Raw genomic sequence first — 12,950 nt, 5'->3', positions numbered from 1 at the left:
TTTTGTTTGTATTTACACAGCACAAATGCTGTTGTTTTGTGTCTCCCTGAGGATCTGGAACAAATTCATCTTGTATTTCACCCCTTATGCAGTCAGACCACCTTGGCGTCTGATCACAGATGATATTTGACACCAGCAGGATCTAACCTGGTTGCTGCCTGTTTGGGGGGAGGGGGGGCTGGGGAAATGGGTGGCTGTAGAATTGGGAGTGTGTGTGTGTGTGTGTGTGTGTGTCGGGTTGGGTTGCATTATCTCAGACTGCTAGCACTGCTCCAGCAGGTTAGATGGTGTTTAACACATTTATCTCTTAGTGCTGCACACAGCGGGACTAAAAAAAGAAAGTCCTATAAAATAGATGACATGTTTTGGTTCACGTTAGTCAAGTCAGGTAAATAGTGTTGCCAGGTAAAGAAGAGAGATGTCCCCATTGACAGGGGATGAGCAGAAACAGCAGTGGGGTTAAACTGACTGGGTTCTAGGGAACAGCTAGAGATGTTAATGACTGGGGATCACCCTAGCTGCACTGATTGAGCTGGACATGGGTAGGCCGTTCGGCTTGAACAGTTTAGAGGCAACAAACAAAAATAGGTATTGGAAGAAGGGAGATTTGCAGAGCTTTCGCTGGATTCAGATCAAATGGATGGATTATATGAATTTTGTCACACCAGTGCTGCACTACTGTTTTTAAAGGAAGAAGAATGCACTTTTATTCTCCCTGTTACCTGGATTTTTCCTCTGTTCCCCATGATGGAGGATTATGTTTCAGACTAACACCACCAGATTTATACTGGCAGCCAATCCTTTTAAGGGCCTGTGCATTCCAAATCTTTTTTTGAGCCGTCTTTAACCACTGCAGAATTTATTTATAGACCTAATTCAGGGATGAAGTTTTCATGTTTGAAACACAAACTAGATAATTACAAGTAATTCTGGTCTTGCAGGTTCTGCGTTTAAGACAGAATTGATCAGCTTGATTTTTAAAAGGATACTCCACTCTTGTCTCATTAATAATTACCAGACCAGAAAGCCTTACTCAGAAGCAGGCTACAGGAATTCTGTCTTTGATCTGGTAATGAAATGCAATTTTGGAGACGTTTTGCTGATAAAAGTGGGATTTTGTTTTTATTTTCTTCAAAGCTAAACTCAGAATGAAAAAGACTTAAAGGTGGTGAAGCAGTATTGATATTCACAGGTGATTCCCACATTAAAATAAGCTCATTTCAAACATGAGATGCTCATCTGTGTGCTTCCAAGTTGTGATCTTTAAGAAAGGAAGAAAACACACAACTTTATTCCTTTTAACATAGTCTTTGCTGGGGTTTTAGGGTTAGACTGAAAAACTTCAGCATCAGAGACATCCAAGGAATTCCTGAGTTCTAAACAGCTTGAATTCTGGTTCCAGTAGTCATATGCACTGAAATAATACTTACCTTCCCCTCTTACAGTCTTGATTGAATGTTTTAAAATATGTAGTAACTGTTCTAGTCTGTAAAATATGATAATATGGTTCATCCTGGTCCTGATCTGTGAACATTAATGGGCAGAATCTCATTTAAACTGACCACTGTTTCAATTTCCAGCAATTATGTCCTTCTTTTGTACTTGTTCTTGTGGCTGCTCTCCTACGTTCTGTTTAATACCTCACTGTCACCCTGATAATGTAGTTACATAAAGTGCTTGAGTTTAGAGCATGAGTCACCATGATAGTCTGGGTCTTCTTTGAAGATGCTCTGATAAAACAACACCATTTAGAAAGAACAATATAGTGGCCATGTTTTTTATACTCATTTTTGTTCTTTTTTTGAGCTTAGATTAAATGACTATTGTAGGTTTTTTGCTGTCTTCTTTCTTTTGACACTCAGACATTCCCAGGCCCAGAGGTATTTAGTGTAAACTTGTTCATAATTGCAGGAAACCAAACTGACCTATTTACTGTTAGATTTCAGTTTTCTGGTAATGGGTTTATCTGAAAAGTAAGATGTTTAGTCTCTAAAAAAGCAAAAACTGTGAAAACGTAGCTGTTACCAAGCAAAACCTGCACATGCATCCAGGTGTGCATATGGTTTGTAGACCCTAGGATGATCTAATTATTTTTGTCACAACTTATCACTCGCAGGATATGGCTAGCTAGGTCTGCAACCTAGCTGTGCAGACCCAAGAGGTGCCAGGCTGGGCAGTCAGGCACCACACAAGTACTGAGTCACCATTTCAGGCACTTTCATGACACCAACAGCATGAGTGGATATTTTACAGGAATTTCCTGCTGGAGCACTACTGAAGTAAGCTGGCTACGAGCTGGGTCACAAAGTACATTGAAGTAGGTGAGGACCTGTGCCAACATTCTCCTCTGTCTTTGGCAGAATTACCAGTCTTGCTAAAGAATTCAAACCAGCCACAAAATGCAATCAGTGTGCACAGAAGAAAAAATAACTGTGGCTCAGTTATTTAATCTCTAAGCAGATATTTTTCCAGACAGGTAAAACATGTCTGCGTGACTGGCTTGCAGTCATCTAGAATGATTTGAGTTATTTAGAACATGGATTTTCTAGCACTTTCATTGCATACAATGGAGTTTTTCCAGTCTGGCACAGAAATGATTGTCCATTACAAGCAAGCCGGTTACAAATCTAAGTTTTTCTTTTTGTTTTTCAATTATTATCGCAGCCCTTAAGATTTAACCACACAATATTGATTATAGCAATCTGAGAATGAAGTAAAGGTTTTCTTCCATATATGCGTTTTCTTGGTATTTATTAAAGTCAGCGGTGTAGTGAAGTTGGCTGCCGTTAAGATTTAAAGGTACTCAAAAAATACAATAAGATTGTTTGTCATACCTCTGCACAAGTATTCATCCAGATTAAATAAAAAAGAAGGATAAAACAAATACTGGCTTAATAAGAATGATTGTATTTATTCAGTAACAGGACTAAACCACTCCCCCGTCATCACAATTATCCAAGTTATTCCATCCTTTATCAGAAAACTACTCATTCCTGGTGATGTTCAAGGCAGCCTAGAATCTGCCTGGAAGCAAATAAATCATAGCAGGACTACACCCCGTTGTTTTGTTGAGAAATACTACTTGTAACTGAGTGCAGGTCATGTTGAAACAGTTCCTTGGTGAAATGTCTGCCGCACAACCTGTGCTTATTTGCTCATACCTCGCTTGACATTAGTTACAGTGACTAGTGAGCGGGAAGGGTTGCTTCACGTTGCAGTTCTCGCAAACTCTTGCTCTCACCTGTGGCCAGACCAGCAATTTGCGACCACATGCTGGCCATACAGTACTTTTGCTTGCACAAAGTGAATTAATTTATTTTGTTGCCAAGATTAAATCATTGGTCTGAGGAATTGGGACGGCAGTTCAGCTTTAACCTAGCCGACATGTTCCTGGAAAATGAGAGGAAATCGGGGTTCTCCAAACAAGACCGTATGGAGTCCTCCACACAATAGGCACCCAAGTCCTGGAATGGTGAGGCAGCGGTGCTAAACTAGACCACGACACCTTAGTGTCTTGGTCTCCTGGGTCTAATGCTTCTTTACTGCTGTGTGTATTTTTGGCAATGTGTTTCACTTCAGCCACTTGACTGCTAATATGCACCTTCGGCTGTTTAATGTGCAGGGCACCCCGCCCTCCCAGTGACTTTAATTATCTCATTTCCAGCCATCTCCTCTAACCTTTGTAACTGTATCAGATTTGCGCATCGTCAATTACTCAGTGATCCTGATCAGAATTCAAATAATTTAATCCAGTGCCATGATTATTAATTCAATAGTCTATTGCTAAACTATGTGATTATCTCTTGCTTCGATGTGAACGGCAGAAGCTTAACGCATACACGGAACGCCAGGTACCTCCTGACCAAAATCTTTTATAGCAAACAGATTTCTTGAATGTCTTTTAAATTGACAGAAGCCTTATGCTGTGCTTTAATAAAGGATGATTTTATAGAATGGGCATTATCCTGATTTTCTTTGTATTTATTTTTGAATGGGTTCAGTGTGATTCAGCAGTTGTAGCCATTTTACTTTCTGTCTGAAGCATACAGTATGTATTGTTTTAGTCATTTCTAAAATGATTTTTGTGACTAACAGACTGTGTGCCTGTTTCATGGAAAAGTAATGATTAACACTTCCTTACTGCTTTTATTGTTTTTAAGTTGTCTTGCCTAAAGTATGTGTACATATTTAGAATGCAAGGTAAAACTTCACAGCCTTAGAGCTATTGATCAACTCAAGGTCTTTTAAATTCTGGTTTTAATGCTGAGTAATGCTTCCAGGACTGTTAACCTAAACCCCCTCCTACTTCTTACTGAATAAAAGTATATAATAAAAAGTACAATTTTAGAATTCAAGTACATTAATATAAAACATAGAAACAAAAAAAAAATGATACAGGTCTCCATCCTAACCTTAACTCATTGATTGCCATTTTGCATGCTAACCTGAACCTAGGATCGGCTTCGGTGTTTAATCTCACCAGAATTGCAGATGAAATGTAGGTATTGATGCAGTCGGCTACAAAGAGCTGCTGTCCATAGATGTCCCTTTAGCTGTTGCTTCCTTGCCATATTCAGTACTTGCAACATAAAATTTTAGGAGGTTCTAGAATGGAAAGACGGCATTAAATGTAGACCTTGTTCTATTAATAGCGTTCTGACTCCCTGCAATGTAAAATCAATGCCCCCACTCCTTCACAGCACATATGTGGTCTGCCATGACTTTATCGCCTGACCTTTGTGAACATTTTCATCCTACCACAAGGCTTGATTAAATCAGGGTGTACTGTATATTTCATGAGGGTGAGCAGCTTTTGCTTCATGCCAGCTCCTCTCCCGTAGTTCTCAACATATGTGCCCTCGTTATCAAAGGCCAGTGAGGGCGAGGATCAAGTCTGAAGCCAAACTTCAAACGGCAAGCTCTGTGTTAATTACAGAAAGGTATGGAGGTGTGGTGCTGTTAAGGTGCTTCTTGTGGAACGTTTGGAATGTGTTCTCTGGTAAGTGAACCAAGAATTGTGAATCGAAACTGGAAGTTTCCTTTTACAATTTCATTGACAGACAAAATGAAATAAAAACACATCTTCTTTTTTAAATACATCTGTGAAAATGACTCATTTAAGGTATATTTTAAATAAAAACACATTTAATCTTTTTCTGAGGTAGGCTTTATTTGTTCTAAATATATAGTTCACACTCTGTTCCCTCGTTCATGAATTGTTTCAGCATTTCACATGCTTTGTAAAAGCAAACACTGAGGCGTTTGTACTCTGATTCAGCAGTACATGAAAAATAAAAATAGCATTTTTAGATGGACTGTGCAATATGCAAATTTAGTAGTACAAAAGTGATGCTCCTGAGATTTTATAGATGTGCTTTACTTGCGATTGTCTTTTTTATAGGCGTTCGATTCTTTTATTCTTCAAATTAAATATATAGTAGTACATGCTCTATTGAAGTATAAACTCTTCCATTCTCTAAAAGGACCAGTCTATAAAAGGTGCTCTTTGTACCTTAATATTGAACAGTTTTATTTAATGGACAATTGACTTTGAAGAGAATTGGCGTGGATTCGTAATAAATAGACTGATGACTATAGCACGTTCCTGGTTGGAAACTGATTGGGTTTCATACCAATAATGCAGTGCTCTTCCTCCACGCCGTATCTCAGCATTCTGAGTCATGTACTGTATGACATGGTTTTCACTCAATTTTTCCTTTCTTATTTGTCTTTTTTATTTCAGGCCAAGGGTTCCTTTCAAGCGTTCCTTTCTTTGCTTCTGCTGTTTATTATTTTACATGACCTATTTTCTGCCTGTTGGCAATATGCAATGTGTTCATTTGAAAAATAATAAATGGTTTAGCAGCTCCCTCTTGAAATCCTCAGTATTCCTCAGAATGGGTTTTGTTAATACAATTAAATTGGCTGAGTTTTAGAAAGATACTTTAGAGAATGGAACTACAGAAATACCAATTATGGGTTATGTCAAAACTGTGATGGATAGTTGGAAAAATAAAGAAGATTTCTCATGTTGTACTTTAATTCTTGCAAAACCTCCTTTATATAGAGTAACGTTTCTTTGTACACCCACATTGTAATCATCTGTGGTTCTACCCTGAACTCCTACAGGTCCATATATGACTGTATACATGCTCCTCTTCTGCATTCATGGTTGACTAGAACACTCAAAAAGAAAGAGACATTTTGGTTTTATTAATCTGGAAAATGGTCTTGGGTCAACATGAATAGAACATGGAGGCTGTTTTCATGTTAGGTTGAAACCTGCTAACAAACTCCTCCTATACAGTACGGTTGGAAGACTTTGTAATCATTAGCATTCCAAAGCAGTAGTAGTACGTGTGTGATGTAAAACAACTCCTGCAGGCATTGTCTAAACTTGAAAGGGAACGTTGGGGAAATTAAAATTCACTCATTTCAGTGCAGATTGACAGATTCCTGTCTATACTGCTGCTTCTGCTTAATGAACATTTGACTCTTTTCTGGCTCAGATGGCAATGTGTGTTATATGGTAGGGAAAATATGTTAGAACATATTTATGTAAAAATGATTAAATCTGAGTGTGAGGTTACTGTATTTACTGCAATCCTCTTCTATTAATCTCCTTTCCCAGTGAATCCCCATTATCGGATTGTGGCATGGATTTCTGTCGAATTACTGGAGTTCAGTTATGAATCAGACTTGCCATTTCTGTTTTTTTTTATGCCTTGCTGTAAAATACCAGTGTTTCAGTGTTTAATATGTTTATAAACAACCATTGCAACTTGATAACCTTGATTTTCATTGCAGTCTTTTTTTGTAATTAATGCTGTTAAATTTCGGTACAATGTCCAAAGGTCCCTTTTGCATCCTTGAAAATTCTCCAGCTGGCTCATTTCTGGCACGCAAAAACAAAGCTATCCCCCATTGTGTTACTCTTGGAATAATAGAGCTGTTTTTTGCTTTTCTTTTTAGGCCACTGCTGCTCATGTTAAAAACAAATTGAAACATCAGCCCCCTTAGTTTTGTGCAGCCACCTTTTGTGCTTCAAGATGCTGTGTGTTCACATGAGTTTGTGGCAGTAATCAGAGGCACTTAACATGGCTTGGGGAATACTTTCTCTGGAACAGTGGGCTGCCGTTTCATTAGACTGCTGTCGTAGGCAAAGCATTGTTTGAAACCAGAGCAGAATTTCAAGAAATCTGGTGATCAAGTGTGAATAGAAGATAAATGTGATGCCATAGCCCAGGTAGAATACTGTTCTATTTTCAGTCTATAATGGATCTTACTCATACCTTTTACCTATCCCATAGTGGTTAGTAGACTGTAGCGGCACTATTTGAGAGTTTGATAATATTGGTACTGGAATGTTACCTGTGTTTGTGCCATTTAATTGAGTTTCATTCTGTCACCTGCGAGGATTCTCACGGTGCATGTATGTGTTATTATTCAGTTCATTGGGAATACTGTGAACTGAAGCAAGAACAACATCTTAGGACAACTGCACCAAGGCCTGCTTTTTAATCGAGCAATTTTAATCAAGTCCTGAAATGTTCTGCTTGCTTTTTTTACACAATTGGGTGGGGCACTTAGTCAACAAACCTGGAATTCTGCAGATGTTGTCATTTTTGTGTTAGGTCTTGGTCAGGATATAAAAGTTCACCACAGGAGAGTGCTTTATCAGGTAAGACATATTTAAATGAAAGCCAGCCGCCAGGAGCCTGAACAGTTCCCCTGAGCTGAGCTGGTTCCCTCGGGAACTTGTGTCTGTGTGTGTGTGTTGAGTCCTAAGCCCCGTGTCCCTGCGCTTTCCCCAGGCCGTATTCCACGACGTGAGCACCCTGACCGAGAAGCTCTTCCCCATCGTCGAGGCCATGCAGAAGCACTTCAGCGCCGGCTCGGGGGCCTACTACAGCGACTCCATCTTCTTCCTGTCCGTCGCCATGCACCGCATCATGCCTGCAGGTCAGCACAGCCGGCGCCACGCCTCGGAACGGGCTCGCACTGGCCAGCGGCCACTGTGAGTGTGTGGCTATAAGTCACGCCTCAGTAGAGCTTTCCTCAGGAAAATGCCCTTAATGTTGCTGCTGTTCTTGAAAAGGTTATTTTCCGATTACTCTTTTTAAAAGAGCTCTTTTGAGGAGTTTGAATTAGCTTTGTAGAAGGAGCTAGACTTAGACTGCGTGACTCTGTTAAATTATGTACTCTCCCTAACCCAAGTGTAACTAGCAGAGTCTCTTGTAATCGCGTCATGGTAGTGCAAAACCACAATTGCTAAATTACATTTTTTTAAAAATAGATGCTCGTGTATTATACGTATAATTATAGGCGTCCATGTTAATTAGCTCGTGATCCAATCACATTACAGGAGACAACAGGCTTTATGACGTCTCTGTTTTTTTGTGTACATAATCAGAGTTAGCAGCTGGAACAGGTGTTTTCACTCTTATCTTGAATAAACACTCTTTTGGTTAGGGAGTTAAGAGCAACATTTGCAATGAATAATGGATGTAAGTGTTAAATATGCTACAGTATAAGAATAACTGTTTATACTTCTGTATCCAAGCTGAATTATTTTTTAAACCACAGAAAGAGTTCTGACGTAACGATGCCTAATTCTGCTGCTCAGTATTGTAGTCTACTGGACAAGTAATTCAATAACATGTCAATGAAGGAGCCCCTAAAGCTGCACAAGCAGTATGACAGACAATTCTCATTCAATTCTATTCTCTCAGACACATGGCAAAGTGACCAGGAGACATGAGACTGTTGTACCATATAGCCTGTTCCACACTCTCCCACTGACCGCACAGAGTTATTTAACTGAAACTTTTCTGCACTCATCTGTGTTTTCACATGAAAGTCAAGCACTGTCACCAAAAGAAGAGGCCTGTACAAGAGAAATGTACAAGAAAATTCTGACACATTTAGAGAATGTTATGACACTAATAATTATCTTTTGTTTGTGTTATTTGTTTTACAAATTTGAGGCCATAGAACAAAAATAATTTTCATATCAGTATCCAAACTTCACAATACAGTTTTGTTAAAACAATACAAGGCAACATTCAGCCTATTATTTCTCCTTCTGCAATAGTTATTCCATTTGGTACATTAAATCAGTTTGGACAGATGTTCTCAATAGTCCAGAAGTAAGTCATGTATCTCATTTCCCTGTAACAGCTACAGCAGAGTTCTTTACAGACGAGTACTCTGCTTTTATCCAAAACGTAGATTACAACCCTTAACTTCCAACTTCTTAGGTGTACTGATGTTGATTTTACTTGATTCCCAGAAACAAAACAGGAAAAAAAGGCTAAAATATTTTTTCCTCAATTGTTTCTTATTTGTGGCTTCTTGTTTATTTGAGTGGAACTCTTGTTTTCAATTTATCAAACAAGTTTGTAAAAGTTTCACAAGCAAGTGAACACAGACCACAAATTTATATTTTTAACTTGTTTTTGCTCAGACATTTAACTGTTAATGTGCCATGTTGTGCTTGTCAACTTGATTCCGATTTATTATGATAAGATGCCAAGCAGTTATAGCTGTGCGTTTAACCTGTGGGACCTCTCTGTGAATAGTGTGGTATAGGTTCGATTTCTATTGTCTAAACATGTTCAACCTTTGTTCTTGCTTTAATCATCATAAAATACTAGTCACTTAAATCCATGACTGGAATACATTCAAAAATCAAAGGTTTTGGTTAACTTTTGCGAGTTCCACAAATAGTATGGGTTTGTATTTGGACTGATATTATTTTATCTGCTTGACATACATTGTGCTTTTGCTTTTTGGATGTTTTAGTGTGTAATTCTTGGTGCTCTGTGTATTATTGTTCATTGTTGTCATCTTGTTTTGGTGGAGTATTTTAAGAATTGACAAAAATATTAACTTCTAACTTCTAGGGAACATAAGACATATAAAAGTTGGTTTATCAGTCACCCGGCCTGTGAAATGTTTTCCTGTACTTTTTTTCCCAGAACAAATTAACCCAAAGGGAGGTAAATCTTCCTAGAAATCAGAATGATAATTTGGAGATGAGTCACTGTTTAAATATCTACCTGATGGACTCTAAAGAGACAGACAGATGCAAAGTTGAGATTTCTAGTGGGGACGTTTCTACCAAATAATGGTAGTTGTAGAAGTTCAAGTTTACCAGCTTTACCGTCAATCCCATTCTTCTAGGTATAGAAAGCTCATACTTTTTGCCCAAGCAGAAGGATTTTTTAAAGAAAAATATTTTTTTAATTGAAATATGGGTAATTTGAGAAAAATAAAAAGAAGAAAAAGTATGCCATTTAAACTATGCGATTGGATTTACTGGATTAATGAATTTATGTATTTCTGGACTTCTTCAATTCTGTGTTCTATATTACGCATTGTGGTCATACTGTTTCAAACTCTTTTATCATCTTTTTAGTTTACTTCTGTGCTCTGTAAAATACAATTGTATTCCAACTTCTAGGTGCTCTTAATTTCCTGATAGTTGAGAATTCTTAACTGTGTGTTTAACTGGTAAATGAAATTCATGACGGATCAGTTAAGGTAGCAGTTGGTGTCGTGCATCATGAGTGTATTGTAGCCATATTAAACTAAACAAATTGCCCCAATTCACATGCCTATAAGAAACACTAATGACTTTATTCCAATTACATTAAATTACACACAGATTATATGCCCTAATTCACGTATTTCTAATTTGGAGTCTACATTACCCTCCCAATTCCTTGAGCTGAAACTAGATTGTAGTTGTCTATTCTTTCAAGTTATATTTACAGTCTGTGGTTTGTGATTTTTAACATTTATAAAAACTCTTTGCTTCCAGGGTATTATGTATTCAGAGATTTTTCTTTAATAAAAAGCAACACAACACTGAAGGATCCTTGTGGCCCGCTGTGTGAAATTTCCCAGGATCCACTGCGTTGGCCTGGCGATCAACTGTTATTGCCAATACGGGGAGGGAGGTTGTCGGCTCACGTTATTTCCACGTTCTGCCCTGTGGGGCTTGCTCCATCCATCGAGCTTTTCCTGCTCTACATTTGTCCAACTTGGCGTTTTCCCTGGCCTTTGGCTTCTGACCTGCTACTGTTGGTAGGAGTGCACGGGCAGGTGCAGAGGCCAGAGTGTAGTGCTCTCCATAAATTGTGAGAATGGGAAAACTGGGGAATTCTGCCTCCTAGCCACACAATACAGCTTTTCTGTGAGAAATGTATGGCATTCATCTATTCTCTAAATTCAGTAATTGAGTGAAAGCCAGTAGCTTAGTCAAAGTATCCACAGTATAAATGAAAATGTCAGGGGCGCAGTACTAATAACCACTGGTAACTGTGAATTGGGCACTTATCTAACAATTGGTTATAAAGAAGAGCTTTCTCTTAAGGTGAAAACCAGCCACTTACTTGTTCCTGCTGTTCTGGCTTCATCTCACGGTATTGATGCTTTTTAATTAACACTACCAGGTTGCAGTTTTCATCTTTCTTGGTACACTAAGAGGCATTGTGCTTCAGAGAATTAACCTGCAATTACACCTGCTGACTCTTTTTTTTTAAACAGGTATAATTGTACAGCGCGTGTTTATTTAAGCAGCTGAAGTCCAGTTTTTTACAGGATGTTTTTGTCTGTTTGAAAAGTCGACTGCTTGTCAATGACATTTCAAGGCTCAGTAATTCTGGAAGGACCCTGGAGCCAAGGCACTGAACACAACAAGGGGCAGAAGAATGGCTTCTCTGAAGTGCAGATTCATATGGTACAATTGGCTGAACGAGAAAAGCAGGTTCCATTATATAGAAAGCAGGTTTCAGGTACATTTCAGAAAATTGTCATCTTTGCTAATGCTTTTGCAATGCAGTACTTTATTGGAGATTTGAATTTGACAGCAATGATACTCAAGATATAGGGTAGACTATAGAAAGGGAAAAGCTGTTTTGTGGATATCTTTATATTTTCTTTTATACATGGATAACTCTTGAGATGTACATATTATTTCCAAGGTACATTTTGCTCTATTTCATGCCCTATATAAGGGGTTTACAATACAAATGCCCCAGAACTGTGCATTTTGCGTTTGTTTTCTAAAATGTGTATGAGGTAGAAAATGTAATTTAAAAATGAACTGATCTGTCATGTATAATGTGGGCATTTTGCATTTTTTGCTCTATCCACCTTTAAACGGGCCTATTAAGAATATATATTAACATGTAGCAGGGTAGCATAGAGGTACCAGTGCCTGGGTTTATTTCTGCACCTGGGGTCCCATCTGCATGGAATTTGTATGTTCTTCCAATGTTTGCCCTGGTCTGAATGTGTACATGTTTGTCTGTGTGTGCCCTGCGAGTCTGCCTTGTGTTTTTCAGATTCTTTGTCTAACATACTGTATCTGACGGATCCAGAGCTATACAACATTATATAGGTTGGTTAATCAGAGATTTGGAATTTGATCTTCTAGATGAGTGCATCTTCATTTCAAGAATGAAAGATGGCAAGTGTTCTCTCTGTTCTTCAGGACTAAACCAGAAAAGTTTGAGAACTGCAAGGGAGTTCAGACATCAAAGTGAAACAATGGCAGTTTCTTCTGAGGGATGTTGAAGAGGAAATACGCATTAAATATAGACCTATGAATTCAAAATGTTTGAGTTGACAGTTTTGTAACATTGTGATTTCTGATGACTAGGCAATCCTGATCTACAGTAAGTGGATTAGGTGGTGGTGATCCTCACTAATGATGCATGTTGTTCTTACGCATGATAGTGAAAAAACTAAAATTCTTATTTGGTACCTACCCGTGACATTCTCCATAAACAACCTAAGTGTTGCTGTAGGCTGAGTACAAGTGTGTGGCTTCTTAACCGAGTTATCTCTCTCTCACATACACTGACTTGTTTGTCTTGGCCAATTAAGGCTGCCTGTAGCTGTTAGCGCGCGTGTTAGTGCTCCATCACTGTTCTTTATAG

At 38.4% G+C, this 12,950-nt stretch overlaps 1 protein-coding gene across 3 annotated transcripts in view; it reads left to right on the top strand.

Moving 5' to 3' along the window:
- xxylt1 (xyloside xylosyltransferase 1) overlaps positions 1 to 12,950 on the top strand; it is a 50,372-nt gene that overhangs the window by 5,701 nt on the left and 31,721 nt on the right. For all 3 annotated transcript variants that reach the window (XM_088616755.1, XM_088616747.1, XM_088616765.1), the window contains exon 3: positions 7,815 to 7,962. In XM_088616755.1, coding sequence (XP_088472881.1) covers positions 7,815 to 7,962 — 148 coding nt within the window. The remainder of the gene's footprint in view (positions 1 to 7,814; positions 7,963 to 12,950) is intronic.

Source organism: Lepisosteus platostomus, chromosome 2 (genome assembly GCF_059453375.1).
Source record: "Lepisosteus platostomus isolate fLepPlt1 chromosome 2, fLepPlt1.hap1, whole genome shotgun sequence".
NCBI lineage: Eukaryota > Metazoa > Chordata > Actinopteri > Semionotiformes > Lepisosteidae > Lepisosteus > Lepisosteus platostomus.
Note: the sequence above shows the minus strand (reverse complement) of the source record. Positions and strands in the feature narration are given on the sequence as shown.